At 53.3% G+C, this 19,648-nt stretch overlaps 1 protein-coding gene across 1 annotated transcript; it reads right to left on the minus strand.

Moving 5' to 3' along the window:
- Positions 1–319: 319 nt before the first annotated feature.
- SLC9A5 (solute carrier family 9 member A5) lies at positions 320–19,165 on the minus strand. Its single transcript, XM_004583941.3, has 16 exons — positions 18,531–19,165; positions 15,829–16,131; positions 13,270–13,433; positions 13,091–13,169; positions 12,638–12,815; positions 11,858–12,078; positions 11,432–11,634; positions 11,120–11,209; positions 10,953–11,023; positions 10,173–10,302; positions 9,628–9,716; positions 9,350–9,476; positions 5,824–5,994; positions 5,255–5,324; positions 4,556–4,690; positions 320–1,306 (listed from the first exon to the last, which is right to left on the minus strand). Exons 1-16 carry the CDS (start codon positions 18,721–18,723, stop codon positions 834–836), a joined length of 2,697 nt encoding a protein of 898 aa, XP_004583998.2. The 5' UTR covers positions 18,724–19,165; the 3' UTR covers positions 320–833.
- Between the last annotated feature and the right edge of the window lie 483 nt (positions 19,166–19,648).

Below are 19,648 nucleotides of genomic sequence, written 5' to 3' on the forward strand. Positions count from 1 at the left end.
GGCCATCTGAGAGATGTTTAATGGAGCCTAGGTTCAAAGTACAAAACACACGGCAGGTGGCAACCCCAGGAATATCACCTGCCACTCAGTACCCTCCCTGACCCTTACCACTGTGGCCAAGCATCCCAGCCCGCAGGACAATAGAGCTGCAGCCCTGGGTCCTTCCCTGTTTGGGGACATGGGGGGCCACCTCTCCTCAGAATACATAGTCCCAAGCATCAGAGCAGTCCAGATCGGCCTCAGAGTAGCTGATCCCTATGGGTCCCCTTGCTGAGAAGCACCCCTGCACTGAAGCCTAGCTTAGGCTCCTGGCAACTGCTGCCTCAACACCTGACAACACAGGGAAGGGCTGATGTAAAAAGTGGAGGCGAAGAGCTGCACTGCCCTGAAAAAACTGACTGGGTACCTGACCCTACATGGGTAGCCAAACACGAGGTTGAGGCCTGCTCTACCTCCCATCCCCCAGTGCCATCTAGGGCCAGCTCAGCCTCACTGCCACGGCACTGTCTCAGACATGCTGGCAGGAGGCAGTGTGGAGAGTGGGGCAGGCAGGATCTGTTGAGGAGCAACGTCTTGGTTTTGGGCCTGGAGCAGCTGCCTACAGAAGACCCTCTGAGGAAGGGCCATCAGTTACCCAAGTCTCTAGCCTTAGCCCCTAGAAGTTGTGGCCTGGTGAGGAAGGTGGGTGCATTTCTAAAATGAAAGGTGGCAGGGGTTAGGATCAGGGAGGGTTGATGAGGAGGGTCCCCATGAGGACCATTCCCAGAGGCCCCACATCAGGCTGAGGGGCTCCCTTGGGAACTCACCATTCCATCCCTCCCCGGGGCCCTGGGCTACAGCAGGCCACCTCTGCTCAGCTGGATGCACCAATGGGAGTTTGCAGTGCCTGGGCTGAGCCGAGTGGGGTCCTTGGGGCCCATGAGGGGCTGCAACTCCTGCTGCTGGGGAATGTCAGCGCTGCTCTCACTGCGGGAGCGGCCAGCTTTGGCCAGGCTTGGGGGGAAGGCGAAGCTGGGGCGGGGATCAGAAAGCAGGTCCAGTGTGGGCTCCTCAGCAGCGGCAGCCAGGGGCCAAACAGGCAAGCGGGGCAGGGGTGGGGCCTGGGTGCAGGGCGGGGATGCCAGGCTCTCCAGGGAAGAAAGGCTCTGGTCCCAGCCCATCTGCATGTCCACGGGCACGATCTTGGTGGTTTCTGAGGACACGTAGACTGCCTGGTCCCCCTGCCCACTCTTCCAGGGCAGCTCCTTCTCTGCACAGGTTGGAGATGGGGGGATGATGCGTGGGCTGGGACACACCTCAAGGCTTCCTGGGGACAGAGAACACACAGGAGCTCATTTGCAACACAGCAGTATCTCTTCTAGGTGAGGCATATTCTCTCTCTATCGTAAGCAGATTAGCCCTGAGGTCCCCATGTGACATTCCCCTGAGTAAATGTTTGATGAGTGCCTGTTTGATGAGTGCCTGGCTAGGGAGGCACCATGACTGCCCTTGCCCTGTGTTCTCATCCCCAGCACCTCACACCAGGCAGGACACACAGCAGCAGCTCAAGAACTACCCACCAAACAAGGGAAAGTAACCACAGGAGGCAGAAACAGGAGTCAGCCAGGAAAGCAGCCCCATCTTCAGTCACCTGCACCCAGTGTGCTGCATCCTGCCAAGCCCAACTCAGCTAGCCAGCCAGTCAGTCAGGGAGGGGGACAGGAGAACAAGGCTACAGGCCAGAGGCTTTGCTGTGTGACTGCTTGAGCCCCACCCTCAAACAGCCCTCTTGTGGGGACAGAGCATAAGTGAGTGCCACATAGGGGTTGACACGGTGCAGGCCCTAACAGGAGACTCCCACAGCCACAGGCCACTCAACTATGGAAGTGAAGTTCTCAGAGAGGAACCTTGGGGAACAGAGCCCCTTTGTCACCTGCCACCCCCAGCTGGCCAGTATGAAGCACGGGGTCTTGCACGTGTGTTTAGTCTGGCTAAGTTCCCAAGTAGTCCAGTAAACTTCCTGATTGAGCGATGGTTAAGCATGAAAGCAGGGAGACCAGCATCATGGCCCAGCAGGTTAAGCTACCACCTATAATGCCAGCATCCCATATGTGCGAAGGCATCCCTGGCTGCTCTGCTTCTGATCCAGCTCCCTGCTGATGCACCTAGGACAGTGGTGGAACAGGCCCAAATACTTGGGTCCCTGTACCCATGGGGAAAACCCAGATAAAGCTCCTGGCTTCTCAGAACTGGCCCAGCCCTGGCCATGGCAGGCATTTGGAGAGTGAACCAACTGATGGAAGATTTCTCTCTCCCTTTTTGTCTCTATAATTCTGCCTTTCCAATAAAAATAAATAGATTATTCTTTAAATTAAAAAATGTATTGGGGTTGGCATGGTGACTAATCAGGCTAACCTTCTAACTGCAGTGCTGGCATCCCATATGGATGCTAGCTCAAATCGCAGCTCCTCCACTTCCTGTCCAGCTCCCTGGGAAAGCAGTGGTGGATGGCTTTAGTCCTTGGCCCCTGTACCGATATGTAAGACTCAGAGGAGGCTCCTGGTTTCAGATTAGTGCAGCTCTGGCCATTGCTGCCATTGGGAAGTGAAACAGCAGATGGAAGATCTTTTCTTTCTCTCTCTGTCTGAGTCTTTGTCTGTTTCTCTTTGTAACTGCCTTTAAGATAAAGATAAATAAATATGGGCCCAGTGTGATAGCGTAGTACCTTAAGTCCTCGCCTTGAATGCGCCGGGATCCCATATGGGTGCTGGTTCTAATCCCGGCAGCTCCACTTCCCATTCAGCTCCCTGTTTGTGGCCTGGGAAAGCAGTAGAGGGTGGCCCAAAGCCTTAAAACCCTGAACCCACGTGGGAGACCTGGAGGAAGCTCCTGGCTTTGGATTGGGCCAGTTTTTGCCATGTGGCCAGCTGCAGAGTGAACCAGTAGAGGGAAGATCTTTCTCTCTGTCCCTCCTTCTCTCTGTAAATCTGCCTTTCCAATAAAATATTTTTTAAAAGGATTTATTATTTGAAAGATGGAGTTACAAAAGATGGAGACACACAAAGATGGAGTTACAAAAGATGGAGACACAATCTGCCATCTACTACTTCATTTCCCAAATGGCTGCAATGACTAGACTTGAGTCGGTCCCAAGCCAGAAGCCTGAAACTTGAGGGTCTCCCATATGGGTGCAGGGACTCAAGGACTTGAGCCATCCTCCACTGCCTTCTCAAGTCATCAGCAGCAAGCTGGACCAGAAGTGCAGTTGTCAGGACCTGAACTGATGCCTATATGGGTACCAGCACCACAGGCAGACACTTAGCCTACTATGCCATGGTACTTATTTGAAAAACCTAGAAATTGAGTCCATGCAAGTGCCAGGAGCTCCATCCTGGTCTTCCACCTGGGAGTTATCATCCCAAGTACTTGGACCGTCTGCTGCTGACTCTCCAGGCCCTTGATCAAGAAGCTGGGTCAGAAACAGAGGAGCTGGCCTCTGATAGGGTATGCCAGCAGTATTGCAAGCAGTGGCTTAACTTGCTGTGCCACAGTGTCTGAATTTTATCTGGATTGTCATTTGGACAGTCCTACTAAAACTGGGTTCAATATTCTGCTCGTCTCCTCATTCCAACTTGCAGCTACTGTAGACCCTGGGAGGCAGGAGTGATAGCTCAAGTAATTGGGTTCCTGTTCCTCCACGGGCGATCTGGATTGAGTCTCTAGCTCCCAGCTTCAGCATGCTCTAATCCTGCCCATTTTGGGTATTTGGGGGTATAAACCAACCAATGGGAATTCTTTTGTGTCCAGCTGTCTCTGTGATTCTCAAATCATGTAAATAAGAATCCTTTGGCTATCTGCTGAAGCATTTATTGATGAAGTGCCAAGATGTTTGAAATGTTTTGAAATGTTTTACTTCAAAAGCATCTAGTAGAATGAGGGGTCTTGGTGAGGTTATAGGTGAAATGAACCTGCCTATGAGTAGGTAATTAATGAAGGAGGTTCGGGGATTTATTTTACCCTTCCATCAGCATATATTTTTAAGTTTCCTGAAATAGAAGTTTTTTGAAAAGACATCTGAGTTGCTTGAACTCACAACCAATGAAATCTAGCATTATAAATGAATTAAGGCTTCACAACATGCATACAGGCCTATTACTGCTTAAATCTGTAATAATTCCATCTTGATTGGTTCAGGCTCCACCCCCAAGTCCAGCTGCCCCAACTTGACCAGAGATGTACCAGAGGACAGGTGCCCCGAGCATGGTCGTGGCTGAGCCTACTGTCAGGTCTGCTCACCAGCATTGGTGGTAGAGTCAGTGCCCCACTGTGGGCTTTGGTGTCGGCCCACTTAGTTACAAGTCCTGGTTGGGCTCTGTGACTCTGAGCAAGTCACACACCTTGGCTCTTGTGAGGATTGAATCAGCCCCTGTGTGTCAGCTTCCTCCCATAAAGGAGCTGCTTGATAAATGCTGGGTGCTGAGTACACTGGTCAGCAGGAGAAGGGAGCTTTCTGGAGCAGAGACCATGAGGGAGGAGGGCAGGAAGCTGCCAGCTCCAGTGGGGAGGAGGCCGTTACCTGAGACCTTGCCCTCTTGGAGAACCTCACTGGTGGCCCGGGCCACAAAGATGATCCCCTCATCATCTTCCTTCTCCGTCTCTGAGCTGTCGCTCTCCTCCTCCTCCTCTGACTCCACGGTTAGCATCACAGCAGCTGGACAGGGACAAGAGCGAGTCAGGGAGGCTAGCATGGCGGCTGTCGCGAGGTCGCACATACCCCAAGCCTCTGTCATCCGCAGCAGAGCCCACACTAGCAGGAGCACCTGCCTTCTCCTCTGGCTCCCAGAGACACCCGCCTGGGGGACAGAAGGCTTGAGAGGAAGAGAAGCCTACAGAACCCAAGCAGGCAAGCAGAGGAAGCAGTACTGGGCACAGCATCCCATTGGCAGATAGCTCATCCAGAACTGGCTTTGCAGACAGGACCCTGGGCCCTGTTCCAAGTTCTCCCTATGCGGTGACCCCTTTTCCAAGTCCTCAGGGCCTGTACCCCATAGTTGGCAAACAGACTTATCCCACCACACATGCTGAGAACTGCTTTGAGACTCTCAGCCTTGAAGTGCAGGGTGCTCATCTAGTCCCTGAGGAGAAAGCACCAGCTCCTGGTGCTGCATACACCCCAGAGGAGACCCTCCAGGATTCTGGTGGCTGGGGTCTGCCTCTGTCCTTCTCCCTCCCACCCTCATCCCCCTCCCCGAGTCCCTCCCTGTGTCCCGCTTGCCTGTGTCCTGAAAGCTCAGGTCTTGAGGTGGTTTCCCATTTGTAGCTTCAGCACTAGCCACACCATCCTTCTGAGAAGCAAGAAAGAAAATCTGAGCCTCTGGCCCCGGCTCCATGCCCCCCACCACAGCCCTGTAATCTGGTAGGGTCGGTGGGAGGACAGGTCTTCCTAACTCAGCAGAGGGAATCTGTGTCAGTCCTAGTGGTCCTACCATCCCTTGGCCAAACAGGCAGTAACTGTGGAGTCTGAGAAACCCACCCCACAAGCCCATTAGGCTGGGCTGACTGAAGGCCTCGTGGCATTGTCCCTCTGAGGAATCCACTTGTCTCCTGCCTGGTAAAAGGTCCCAATGTCTCCCAGCAGGTGACCACATAGCCAGGAGGCCTGCCTGCCCTCTGAAGGCGATACTCTACTGTTGAGAAGCCACAGGGAAATCTAATAGGGAACCCCAACTGCTACGGTCCTGAGAACTCTAAGAAACCCTGTGGCTGAAGTCTAACACTTGGGGGTTCCAAGCCGGGAGCTGTCAGCCTCCAGGCCCACAGAGGAGTCCTAGGGGAAGGACATGCCTTCTTGCGGCCAGCCTTGCGTGGTCGGGGCTTGGTCTTGGTGAGGCAGATGTTGTGCTTGGTGGACTTAAAGGACTCCAGTCGCCGCTTCATGTTCTGCTGGAAGACTTCCTTGTCCTGCCGCTCCTGTGCATCCTCTGAGATGAAGTGGCGGCTGCAGCTGGCTTTGTACTGGCAATGACAGCCCCACCCTGCCGTGAGGTCAGGTGCCTGGGCCTGTCGCAGGAACCCCAGGTCACAGCCCAACATGTTCACAGATCCTGCCAGCCCAGCTTTTCCATCACTAACTATGCATTGAGAAACAAAACAATCCAGTAAGAACTCAGCCAGGGGCTCTGTATTCTCAGTTCACTGCAGGAAACCTTCCCTTCATCCAAGAGCTTATCCCCTGCACTTGGCCTTCCCCACCCCTGGTGCCCATTTCCCAGTTCTCTAATTTGAAGTAGATAGGAGATGGGGAAGTCCTATGTCTTGTACCCTGGGGCTGTCAACAAATCCAAGTAGAACATTTCCTTCTTTGTACTTCCATTTCTATAATCATCACGACACCCAGGACCACAATCTCTGACACCTGGAACCTTTCAGTCCCAGCTGCTTGTGCCCAACTCAGAACCACTCCCATCCTCTCTTTTTAACTGTTTTCCCCAAACTGCACCATCTACACATTCGCCTGGATTGCCTTCAACTCTGCCTTTGTCTACATAGCAACCTTTCCATTATCTGGTGTTAGCTAATCCCCTAAAGTACTGCCCAGAGTTCCAGATCCCCAGGATGGTCTCTGTCCTCTAACATGATTTCTGCTGCTCCAAGAGCTCCACCTGTCTTTGGGGATGAGGGCCCTCACTGCCTCTGCTTTGCTCAGCTCCATGCTCCCTGTTTATCCTTGCTCTGGCTCTTCCTCCTTCCCTCACCACTGCCCCGGCCTTGAGGGAAGCCTGTCTTCAGACGCTGTGAGCCCTGTAGATGCCGCACTTCCAGCTGTGGACTCTGACACTGTTCCTAGTCCAAGTTCTTTGCTCAGCACCAGCAATGCAGTTCCAGAGTCCACGCCTGCATGACTATCTTTTCCTTGGCTACCAGTGCTCTGGCATTGGCATGGCATCCAGCCACCTGCCCCAGGCCTGAGACCATCCACTATTGCTTCTCCAGGGGTTGTGTCTCCTCTCTTCTGCCTCCTCACCTTTCCCTTCCACACTCCACAACGTTCTCCTTGGCCCTGCTTTACTTGCCCTTACCTCTACAAGCTCCTCTGAGAGAGCTTGTTCTCCCTCTTGGCTTAGCTGGCCCAGCAATATTGCTCTGGGACCGCAACACCAGCCATAAGACCAGCTGAATTTGAATCACCTGGAACCTGGTCCGGCTCTGTACTAGAGAAGCGTCAGGAGGTAAAAGCAGGAATGTGTAGTCTAGCAAGTTCCATGGGAATGCTAATGGAGCCTGCTGAGGAGACCTCTGCTGTCAGTTACTTCCAAATCCTTGATTTCCAGACTTATGTTTCTTTCCAGCTCATTGAATCTTACCTTTTCAGCTGCACACTAAGCACTCTCTCTCTCTCTGTAATGGTGTTTCTACAGTGCATATGAGGAAGAATGGGTTGTGATCTGTTATAACTAAGTAGATTCAGAACTGGTTGAGTAACCATACCCAAAAAATGCTTGGTCCATGTCAGTCTGGAGGAAATTCTTAGTGGCAGGCCACAGGGCTGTGTCCTCAGCTCTGTCCTGTTCAACATGTTTGTTGATTTGGATGAATACAAAGTTAACAGGCTTAGCAGATGGTATGACTCTGAGAAGGAGACATTTGGTGGCAGACATGGGATCCACAGGCAGTGGAATGATGGGCTGAATTAAATGAGATGACATTTCACAGGATAAACACAAGCTCACTCCATGGTGGTTTGGTTTTGTTTTTTTGTAACTGCACAGGAACTGATTAGAGTGAACCCACTAACCAGTCTTACACATATGCACACACAGGCGCACACACACATGAGCACGCACACCAGTCATTACATACTTCTTCCTGGGACACAATAAGAAACAGAAAGTATAGCTATTAAATTCCCATGATTTTGGGCCACTAAATCTAGTGACCAGCAAGTATTCACACAGAGATGAAGGAACACATTAAACTCCACTGGAATATAGTCAGGAAAGGTATAAATAGCAGAAGGGGAAAGGAATGATTTTTTTTTCAAATGAAGAGACATATTTCTCAAATACAAAGTTTGGACTTTATTTGTATCCTGATTTGGACAAACCAGCTAGAAAAACATACTTCTTGAATACTGTGTGCATGTTTAACATAAGAATGTGTTATTATTATTTTGAAGATAATGGACAAGAGACACAGACTGAAATGTTTAGAGATACTGTGATACGATGTCTGGAGTTTGCTCCAAGATAGAATGGGTGGGACATGGTGTGGCTAGAGAATATACAAAATTAAATATTTATAATTACTGGGACTGGGTGATGGATAAATGGGTTATTTTATTATCTACTGAAATTTTGAAGAAAAAGGTCTTAGAAATCCCACAGGTTGGATAAATAGGGTTTGATAGCTGTCACCTAAGAAAGACACAGGGGCCTATGCAGCAGATTGTAAAGTCAGCACAGAGTCCCTGATGAGCTGGAGGGAGCTTGGGCTGCAGGAAGAGAGTGCAAACCCAGAACTCAAAAAGTAAGCACAGCCCTTTGCCCTCCCCTAGCCAGCCACAGCTAACCTAGCCCTTTGCATTTTCTTCCCGATTTCTTATAGCCAAAGAAGACCCAGCAGGGACCAGAGATATGGCTGGTGTGTAAAGAAGCCGGTTTGAAACCTCTGAGACTTGTCCTGCAGATTTACAGACTCAGAACAGGCCCAGTGTGGGCAAGTTACAGGAAGCTGGCTCTGTGTAGTGAAAAGAGGCTGGACTGTTCAACTGTCAGGAAAGGTAACTGCTGGCTTCCTGGTTCAGAGATTCAGGGTAATGACTTGCTGCCCCCTTGTGGGTTGTGAGGGACTCTCTTTCAGTGGGTCAGGCCTTTCCAACCCCAGAGCTTCATGATCTGCATTGTACTCATTCACATTCCCTAAAATAGACGCTGGCCCTGCAGGCTTCTCACCACTCCCACCTCTGTCACTGACTCCGTCATTCCCCCAGTGACCCTCAAGCCCTCTCCACCCTTCTCCCTCCCCACTGTGACCCAGTTCGAATCTGGAGTGTTCTACACCAGCTGCCCAGCCGCCTTTCCTAGCTCTCCGTTCACCCACCCCCAGTATGATCTGCTTCCTGCTCCCAGGGAAGGCATCCTCAAATACTTTTATCAGGTCAGCCCTTTCTCAAAAAAAGAGGGAAAAAAAAAAGCCAAGGTGTCTTATTGCTGACACAATGAAACCCACACTCGTTAGCTGGGCATCTGCAGATCTGCAGCTCTCCTCAGACTGGCACCTGCTGCCTCCCAGGCCTCTGATCGCAGCCTTCCCAGACCCCCCAGCTCCCATTTCCACCCTGGTGCACTGCCTGCCGCCCGCCTGCTCTCACCCTGCGCCGCGGCTTGTACAGGCCTCCACACAGCAGGTGATGCATCACAGCATCCTCACGGTCGCGGCCACTGCGCACTGTGTCAATCACCTGCAGGTCCAGGCATGCTCCACTGCCACTCTCCCTCCTGCAGGAGCGGGGCACACCAGCACTGGGGAGGTTGGAAGAGGTACAGGCCCCAGGAGAGGAGAAAGCAAAGGCACTAACAGAAGAAGGAATGGGGAATGGGGCAATGGAGAGGAGGATCTGGGGGAAGAGGAGACAGCCCACAGACTCACAGCAGGTTGGTGACAGAGGTCTCTGCCACGGAATTGCGGCTAGGCATAGAGGGCAGAGACAGGCCTGTGGAAGATAAGACATGGCCTCCCTGCAGGAAGCAATACCAAGGTCAGAGGACAGTCAAACAGAGGGTGGCCCAGACTGTCAGAGGGCACTGACAAAGGTAACAATAGTTAGCACTTATTTCGCTCTTTCAGTGTGTGAAAGATCAAGTGCTATGCATGGCATTTTGCACATGGAATTTACAAAATCTAAGACATAGGTATTCTTGTTTCTGCTTTCCAAGTCTAAGTGACTCTCCCAGGCTTCCAGCATGTGAGTGGAGTCAGCTGAGCTTTACTTGCTGACTCCAGCGCCCAGCTGACTCCCAGCTCCACTGCTGCCTGCCCAGCTCTGAATGTCAGCTACAGGCCGAGCCATCTCCTGGAGCTGCCACATCACAGCACAGTGGAGCCAGCTGGGAACTCCCAACTACTTGTGAATAAGCCTGGCTGCCTGTCACCCCTCTCTGTCCTGTACTACTCCCCAGCTGCCACTAGCCCACCTGGTCCACAAAGCTGATGGCATCCCGGATGTTGAGTCTGTAGTACACATCCCAGATCTGGTCCCGGATGCGGTAGGCTGATCGCCGCATCAGCAGTTGACTCAGGTACTTCTTGTCAAATTGCTCCCACCTACAGAGGATGCCAGGGACAGCCCTGAGTACCATCTCCATGGCCTGGCCAGCTGGCCCTTCCTCGGATGGGGCAGGAATGCTGCCAGCACTGACCTGGCTTTGTGGCTTGGGCCTCGGCCAGGAAGGATCTCTAGGTTCGTCCCTACCCTCTGGGGAAAGTCTAGCATTAAGGGATGTTTTTACAAATAACTGTAGAATGGCAACCATGACAGGAACTACAAAGGCTAATTACAGAGCATCAGGAGGATCTGTGCTAGTCAGGAGGTCTCCCTAGGGGCTTGTGCCAGTGCTGAAATCGGCTGGATGAACCAAAGAAAGTGAGAGGGAGGCGAGGGAGTGTTCTGTGTCTTAGCAGAGAACAATGTATGCAAAAGTCCCAGTAGCCAGGCTGGGGGAACATGGTGGTTCCTGAAGCTCTGAAACAGCAGGTAGACAGTCAAAGAAAGAGCCAAGATCAATGAGGCTGGAGTCCATGGGGCCAGGCAGGCCATGCTGGGAGCCCTGTCTTCTATGAACCCTGGGCTGCCACTGAAGAGCTCCTGACAGAGGCCTCCCTGCCTGAACTTAACCATGTCCCTTCTCCCCCATACTGTCCCGGCTGGCAGGGCTGCTGCTGCTGCTGAAGGAGCCTTGGGGCAGCTCCCTCACCTGTCCCTCCAGTAGTGGTAGCCATGGTGCCCCACAACGTCCTCCACTGCAGCCAGAATGTGGTCAAAAGTCTAGAAGGGGGTGGGGAGGGGGACTGGATCAGGTCTCTGGCCAAAATAGAAGAAGGGAGAGAAGGGCAGGTGAAGGGCTGGGGTGCCGGTACCCACGTGCTCATGCAGCTCCTGGTTCAGGGTGGGTTTGTGATGCTCACTCCTTTTCACCTTCAGCCACTTGACTAGCGGCTTGATGGTCAAGCCCTACGGACAGGTAGGAAGTGAGCCCCACCCTCTTCCATTCTTGCTGCCTTTCTGACCCATCCACAGGTCTCAGCTTCTGTACACTGACCCCAGTGCCCTCAAGGTGTGGGAAGCCAGGGCCCCCCATCCCCCAAAAGGAAGAGGAGACTATCCCATAAGTTCCAACATTCCCCCAGCACCTGAGAGCCCTTCCTCCCCACCCAGCCTCCCAGGCACTCCCACCTGCACGATGACTGTGAAGAAGACCACCACAATAGTGGTAGCCACAAAGTAGTCTTTGGCAGGGACCTTTTTCCTGTCCAGGAGGATGACGAGAGCAAAGGCCACAGCCCCCCGCAGACCCCCATAGGACATCACCACCTGGTCAATCTTGTCCAGAGGGACCAGCCGGAACTGATTGAGCACCCACGTCTGCAGGACCACGCCTGCAGCAGGAGGGAGGCCAGCAGGAGCAAGGCGTTGGGAGTGGACAACACTGGGAGTGGATGGCACCAAGTATCTGGGCCAAGGACTAACAGGGGCTAGGAGAGGCGAGCATCAAGGGGGGCTGAGGAAGTGACAAGGATGTGGGCTCAGATTGGGAAATGAGTTGTGGGGGGGGAGGGAGGACAGGAAGGAGAGTGGGAAGGCAGGAAGTGCCAGCAATACCGAGGGCTCGGAAGAACAGGATGAAGAAGAGGGTGCCCAGCACCAGCCCAGAGTCCCAGGCCCACTTAGAGGAGTCCACGGCTGAGATGCCAAGCAGCATGAAGATGACGGTCTCAGCGCAGCTGGCCAGAGTCTTCATTGTGTATTTGACAGTTGTGCGGGATTTGTGGGAAATGTTGGCCTCCACATACTTCTTACAACCCAGGCCACACATGGTCACCCTGGGAGAGGCATGAATAGGGCAAATGAGGAGGGGGCCCAGGCAGGGCCTCAGCCTCTGGGGTTTCAGCATCCTATAGGGTCAGTGCTGCTGACACAGGGTCAGATGCTGGGGAAGGCATGAAGCCTTCAAGTTACCAGTGCTCCTGAGGAGTCCAAATCTCCAGACTCCCTCATAGGGCATCCTGGATGGAAAAAGGAAGGGCTGGGGGGAAATGGGCTGTGACTTGCGGACTCTCGGAGGCAAATTTTGGAGGCCTATGGCCATTAGAGACAATGACCCTGGGGGTTGGAGATCCACTTGCAGCTCAGCCCACATCCCAGGGAACAGTCAAGGCAGAAAGAATCTGGGTTTTGGGGTGCCCAGGGTAGTTCTGGAGGAAGCTTCCAGAATATAACCTGAGGTTGACTGGCTTCCTAGGAGGATCAGGCTGCTGCTATTACAAGGGCTCAGGGAAACCTATAGATTCTTCAGGGTCCTGCTTCGGTCCTTATGAGAGCCGTTTGTCTCCCATGTCCCCTCCCAGCTGCATGCCTGCATGCAAGGCCCCCGGGACTCACGCAAGTATGGCAGACAGCGAGGCCATTTCAGCAGTGAGGTAGGCTGCATAAGCGAGGAGGAACACCAGCAGTGGCTCGATGATGCGGACCCGCTTGGTGAAACGTGTGGTCAGGGCCAGGAGGAAGGCAAAGACTAAGCCCACGGCTGCCCCGCCCAGACTGACCACAAACAGGGAGGCTGGGAGAGGAGTGGGCGGTCAGCATGACCCCTGACCCAGACCCCAGCCAGGCTGACAAGACTGCTGCCTAGCAGGGAGTGGGGGCTGATGACTGCTGTACCCCCAACAAAGTTCAGAAACCCAGGGCAAGCCCCTCCCAGACCCCATTTCTCCATAGAGGAGGGGTGCAAATGGCAACTGGAACAGTTGCCTGTGTCCGGATGCCAGGTGGGTGGGCCTCCGCCCTCAGGGGAGGCAGATGTCCAAGGACAGCAAGGAGGGGGCAGATACTGACCGACGCCCTTCAGGTAGTCAGTGGCCTGCACTCTGGCAGAGCCCATCTCCACAAAGGAGTTGCAGACCTTGTACAGCACCTGAGCAAGGAGAAGAGAGTCAACCTAGGGCGGCAAGGCAGTGGCTGCAGGGAGGGACCACAGCCTGGGACCTGGGAATGGCGGCCCTCCGAGCACTCACCACAGTGACTGCATCATTGAGCAGGGACTCCCCGAAGACGATGATGAAGAGTGTCTCGTTGACATGCACCTCCTCAAAGACAGCCAGCACGGCCACGGGGTCCACCGCCGAGATGAGGCTGCCAAACAGCAGGAAGTCCAGCAGGCCAGCCTGTACTCGGGGAGCTGTGGAGGGAGGTAGGCAGCCAGTGACTGGAAGGGTAGCCTCTCTCCTGCAGCACTGCCAGAGGCTGTGGAGGGTGTGTGCACACCTGAGGCCACCCCCACTGATACGTGGCTAAGCCCAGAGGAAACCTTGGAGCCTAGGAGAGCGTTGGCTGAGGCCTGGAGGCTTGGGCTGAGACATCTCTGATGCAGACCTCGCTCAGCCTCTTACTAGCTGTGTGGTGGTGGTAGTTTTGTCACCATTACATGACTTCTGTTAGCTTGACCTCATCATCTAGCTACCTCACAATATTTGCTCCAAAAATCACACCAGGGGTCTGGCATGATAGCCTAACGGCTAAAGTTCTCGCCTTGCATGTGCCAGGATCCCATATGGGTGCCGGTTTTTGTCCTGGCGGCCTTGCTTCCTATCCAGCTCTCTGCTTGTGTCCTGGGAAAGCAGTCGAGGATGGCCCAGGACCTTGGGATCCTGCACCTGTTTGAGAGATTTAGAAGAAGCTCTTGGTTCCTGGCTTTGGATTGGCTCAGCTCCAGCCATTGTGGCCACTTGGGGTGTGAATCAACAGATGGAAGATCTTCCTCTCTGTCTTCCCTCTTCTCTGTATATCTGACTTTCCAATTTAAGAAAGTTAAAAAAAAAAAAAAAGAGGAGATGATTGAAAGCTCTAAGTAATCTGACAAACTAAACTGGCACTGGCAATAAAAACTGCAACAGCAGTAATGTTAACAACCAGCAGGCTGTAACTGGCTGATGACTGGCTTTGTCAGGGAGAATGACAAAAGCACTTTGTTGGGGCTGTTTTTGTTTGACACCTTTAACTGTTGTTGGAGTGCTGGGTTGAGTTCTGGCTCCTCGCCTTCTAGATCAGCTCCTGCTAAAGTGCACCCTAGGGGTCAACAGATCATGGCTCAAGTGACTGAGTCTCCACACCCACACGGGAGACCTGGATGGGGTTTCAGGCTCCTGGCTTGGGCTTGGCCAATCCTTGGTTGCTAAAGGCATTTGGGAAGTGAACCAGCAAATGGAGGAGCTTTCTCTGTTTCTCTCTTCTCTTTCTGTGCCTTCATATGAAAAAAAAAAGGAAATAAAAATAATTTTCCTGAAAGGACACTTTCTCCACCTGTCTGTGGCTCTTGCCTGGGACTTGAAAATGTCTTCTAGTTTCTGTGAGCTCAGGTATAAACAGGGAATGATAACTTCCCACATCAGAGAGTTCTTTATTTAGCCAGTACCTAATACGAGCTAAGCACGCCCAGATACCCAACCTTAGGATTCCTATGGTCATTATCGGCTGTCAGCCTTTCTTCCCTTCCTACCCCAAAGATAGTTCATGATTTCAGTATTGAAATCAGACGGGGTGTTCTTGGTGGGAATTGAAAACCTCTCCCTATACCTTTTTGTTTTTGAAAACCAGAGTGACAGGATAGAGGGAGAGAATCTTCCATCCTGCTGGTTCACTCCCCAAATGGCTACAACAGCCAGGGCTGGTCCAGGCCAAAGCCAGCAGCCTGAAACTCCATCTGGGTCTCCCACAGGGTGGCAGGGATCCAAAGTCTTAGGCCATCATTCAGGGACTCGTAAGAGCATCAGCAGAGTGCTGGATAGGAAGCAGAGCAGCCAGGACTTGAACCTGCACTCTAATAAGGGATGCCAGTGTTGCAAGCAGCAGCTTAATTGCTATGCTTCAATGCCAGCCCTTCTCCTTGTACCCTGGAAGAAGTCTGAATTAGCAACATTCAGGGTTGCCAGGTGTAGTGGGAGAGGGTGGGCTAAAGACAAAGAACCTCAGTAAAATGGACTTCTTGCTAACCCTGGACCTGATAACAGATGAACTCGAGGGACTGTATTTTCTCATCCATTAAGTGAGTCAAATTATAGCTGAACTAAGTTGTTATGAAAAGTCAATGGAATAAGTAAGGAGAGAAGGCCTAGTATAGTGGCATTTTGTGAATCTGTAATATACACTTGTTGAAGAAAAAAGGAAACTACCCTGGCATGACCTGGCGGACCCAGAGCAGGAGGGGGCTCTTATAGGAATGGTGAGCTGTGCCTCAGGGGAGTGAAGCTGGCAAATGGCAGTGCAGTAACCGAGGGCAGGAGGCACGAGGGTGCAGACGCAGGCTCACCAGACTCAGCAGCCCACACACAGCTGGGCACCAGGCCCCTGCTCAGCTGTCACGCTGTAGTATAGACTCCACTGGCAACTGGCGGAGACTTAACTGGGAGCTGCTTCCATCTGGAGCCTTGCCTTGCACTCCTGAAGTGGGAGGGACCTAAGACAGAGCTTGCAGGGCCCAGCTCTTGCCAGCACAGCTTCCTGGATAATTTGGAGACAAGAGTAGGGTGCTAGGGTTCAGCAAAGGCTTCCTCTATCCGGGTCTTAGGATCACTCACCCACAAGTCCGGCCTGCTGCAAGCCCCAGAGGGCAGCGCCGGTTGTGAAGGCATTCCAAAGTGTGCCCACGACGGCATAGGTGAGGATGGCACCCAGGTTGTCAAAAAACAGCCGACTGGGCATGAAATAGCCCGAGTCTAGCACAATAGGGGGCAGCAAGAAGAGGAAGAAGGTGCCGGGCTCCAGCTGGTACTCTGCTTTCTTGGCCACGGCCAAGACAATGCCCCCTAGCACCAAGCCCAACAGAATCAGCAGGCAGCTCTCAGGAACCAGTGATGTGACCTTCCGGGATAGATGGAACACTGCAAAGCAAGAAGAAGGAAGGAGATACCAGTTTGCGGATGCCCACCTAGACATACACTGGCCCATAACCTCCCAGTTTTACATGTTCAAAGTCAGGACTTAAGAACAGCAGAAATGCAGCACTTCTAGAATCGCAGGTCTCCAAGGTTACATATCCTCCCTGCAACTCAGTGTTTTCTTTCTGGGTCAAGCATTTGACGCAGCACTGAAGTTACTACTGGAGACAGTGGCATTCCATATCCGAGTGCCTGGTTCCCATCCCAATTATTCAATTTCCAACTCAGCTTCCTGCTGATGCACACTCTGGGAGGCAGCAGGTCCCTGCCACCTACGTGGGAGACTCAGATGGAGTTGCCTGCTCCTGGCATTGGTCTGGCCCAGATTTGGCTGTCTGGGACATTTTGGGAATTGAAATACTGGCTGGGGGATCTCTTGTCTGTGACTCTCTGCCTTTCAAAAAACAATGGGAATGGAGGGGGCTTTAGGCTTAGCCATATCTTTGGGTCATTTGACCTAATTGCTTTCTCAGGCAAAGTATCTGCCTGATTTTCAGTTTCCCCTCCTACAATATGAGAAAATCACCCATCACAGTGGATGAGGATAAATTGATATAAAGTGTGTGGATGTGCCTAACATGCTGTCAGACACATGGCAGCTTTTCAGCAAATGTTAATTTGTAGGAGAAAATATCAGCTTTGTCTCCAGGAAAAAAAGGGTGCTAAAAAAAAAGATTTTCCAGCGTGGTTGCCACTCTTACATCTGTCCTGTAAAACAAACTCTTACGGCCCTGCTGTATCTTGTTCCACACAATCCCTGGATGTTGGTAGAGAGGCAGCCATGTTGCCTACCTGGGATCTCACACCAAGACAGTTCTCTTTGACAGCTGTACCCAAAGGACTTAGGACAGCACCTGGCACACGCAGGCTCTACAATAGTATTTGCTGCTTTTAAAGGGAGAAATGGTGGGATTATAAAAACCTCCTTGCAATGAAGCTGTGGCAAGGTGTTCCCAGATATTCCACCCTTTCTTTCTTTTCTTTTCTGGCTGATGAGGAGGCTCTCCTCCCGCATATCCATTGGAGGCGTCATCCAAACTAGAAAAAGCACCATGACATACACTTGCTGCTAAAACCTCCAGTAAGAAACTCCTCTGCCGCCCATAGGCTTCTCAGCAAACCCAGTTCCTGACCCAGGGATAGGAGGCTCTTCCCACCTTGCCTGAAACTCCAGTTGATAAGCCCAGGCATTCTTGTATACCTTCCCCATACATACGGAAACACACTCATTCCTACCCCTGTTCCTTCTCTCTTCTCCTCAGGAACCCAATCTCATGTCTCCTCAGGATGCCCCAGGCCTGCATTCCAGGACCCATCACAGAAGCCAGTGCTCTGGCTCCCTGAAGGCATTCTGGGTACCACTTCCCAATGTCACTCTCCAGCTGCCACTGCAGAATGGTGAGTTCTGTTTCTGCCCAGTTCCCCAGTACCTCCAGCTGGGTCCCTGGGATGGGGAGGGAGGATAGTGGCAAATTCTAGGCTGTGTAGTTCCTGCGTGAAGGCTGCATTGGTGAGACTGGAGTACAAGCTGTGCCAGCATAGAAGGGGAGTGAGTAGCAGCACTCAGCTATAATTAGTCACCCCCACAGCAGAGGCTGCACACAGAGAGGAGGAGGAGGGTCTCTGATGGGAGGAGGGACCACTGGCTGCTCACAAATGAGGAGGAAGGGGCAAAGGCAAAGGCAAGCCCTATGGGGGAGAGGAGTGGGGGTAGAGCCTGGAACACAGCTTTCCATCTTGGGAGGTCTGAGGAGGTGGGATGTGTGAAGGGACCTAGGGTAGGCAACCCCCAGCAAGTCCCAATATATGGGAGCTTTGTTACACTCTGAGATGGGGAGAATTTGAGGGCCTTCGCCCTAGGTACACGAATAGGGGATCTTGAAATGAGGGGCAGAATAAACCTAGAGGAAAAAGAGAAGGCTATAGTATCTCAGGGGAATGGACACGCGGACATGGGCTCCTCGGGACCAGGATACCCGGGGTTCACCAGAGAACTACCATGGACTCCGCGTCCTCACCACTAACAGAGGCTTCTGGGAAGCCGGGGGTTGGTGCCTCAGACGCCAGACAGGGGAAGCTGTGCTGCCAAGGGAAGGGAAAACCGCGAGGGTAAAGGCGCCTAAAGATGGAGCTGGAGAGCCCGGGGGCAACCCCACAGCAAGGCAGAGCCTCACTGCTCCCGGAAGGAGTGCAGGGAAAGCCACAGGAGGCGGCGTGGGACCTGCGTGGGAGTCCAGATTTGAGGAACCAAAGTCTAAGTCCCGGCATGGTAGGAGAAACCGGGCGAGATCTGGGGAGCCGGGGCTTGGGGGCTTACGTGGTGTACGCATACACGCACTTACCGATTTTGGCCAGACTGGCCACCAGGATCCACAGAGCCACCAGATAGGGCGCCTCTACCTCGTGCCACTGCCAGCGGAAGAGCGCCAAGCCTAGGGGCGGCTCGCCAGGCGACCCCGGATCCTGGGTGGGCTCTTCGGTTGTCTCCGCTCCCGCCAGGGGCAGCCCGAGCAGGGGTAGCGCGCCGCGCAGCATCCCTGCAGCCTGCCCAGCCGCCCTCCCGCACCGCAGGGCCGCCGGCCCCGCGTCGCCGCCGCCGCCGCCTAGCGGGCGCCCCCGCGTCACAGGCACGTGGGGCCCGGTCCCCCCAATCCCGGCTCCGTTAACCCCAAGCCACGTCTGGGCTCCAAAATCTTGCCCGGACGTCTGCAGCGGACACTCCAGCCTCCATCCCCTTTATACCAGTGCCTGCCCCCAAAATACCCAAATACAACCCTCCCCCAAGTCTCAGAACCTTTTCTTTCAAGTCCGTCCCCAAAACCTTCCCCAAACCACCCTCCTCACGGACTCCGAGGTGAGCGGCCACCGCCCTCCTTGGGAGAGGCGGGGTCCGTGAAAAGTGGGGTCCCTGCGCGAACGGTGCGGCTTCCCGGCCGGTGCTCCTGCCAGCCAGCAGCCAGGTCCGGAGGCCGCCGCCTCAGGCTCTCAGCACGGCAGGTGTATTTGGCAGGGGGCAGTGTGCGCCGGCTCTCCGCCCCTTCAGCAGCCCGGGACCCCCTCCCGCCCCCGGCCCGCCCGTACGCGACCTGCGCACGCGCACTGGGCGCTCCCAGAAAGCGTGACGGATACTGCCCCCACCGACCCTAGAAACTCCAAGCCCAGAATGCGCCAGTTTATAGAGGTGGAGGAGGATGCTGTTTTATATCTCAGTGTGAGGAGCACCCAGGCCTACCCTTTCCTCAAACTGCAGGGGACTCTCTCTACCTTTTCTATGATGCTAAGAGGAACCTATGGAAAGCCCAGCTTATTGAGTTTCTTCTAACGTGAAGGGGTCCACCCAAACGATCCCCAAATTCCCAGGGCATCCCACTCATCTCTTCCCAGTAGTGATCTCCACTTTGCATCCAAGCTAAGGGGCACCCATCCCACCTCTAATCCCAAACTCAGAAGAACGTTTTTT

Source organism: Ochotona princeps, chromosome 16 (genome assembly GCF_030435755.1).
Source record: "Ochotona princeps isolate mOchPri1 chromosome 16, mOchPri1.hap1, whole genome shotgun sequence".
NCBI lineage: Eukaryota > Metazoa > Chordata > Mammalia > Lagomorpha > Ochotonidae > Ochotona > Ochotona princeps.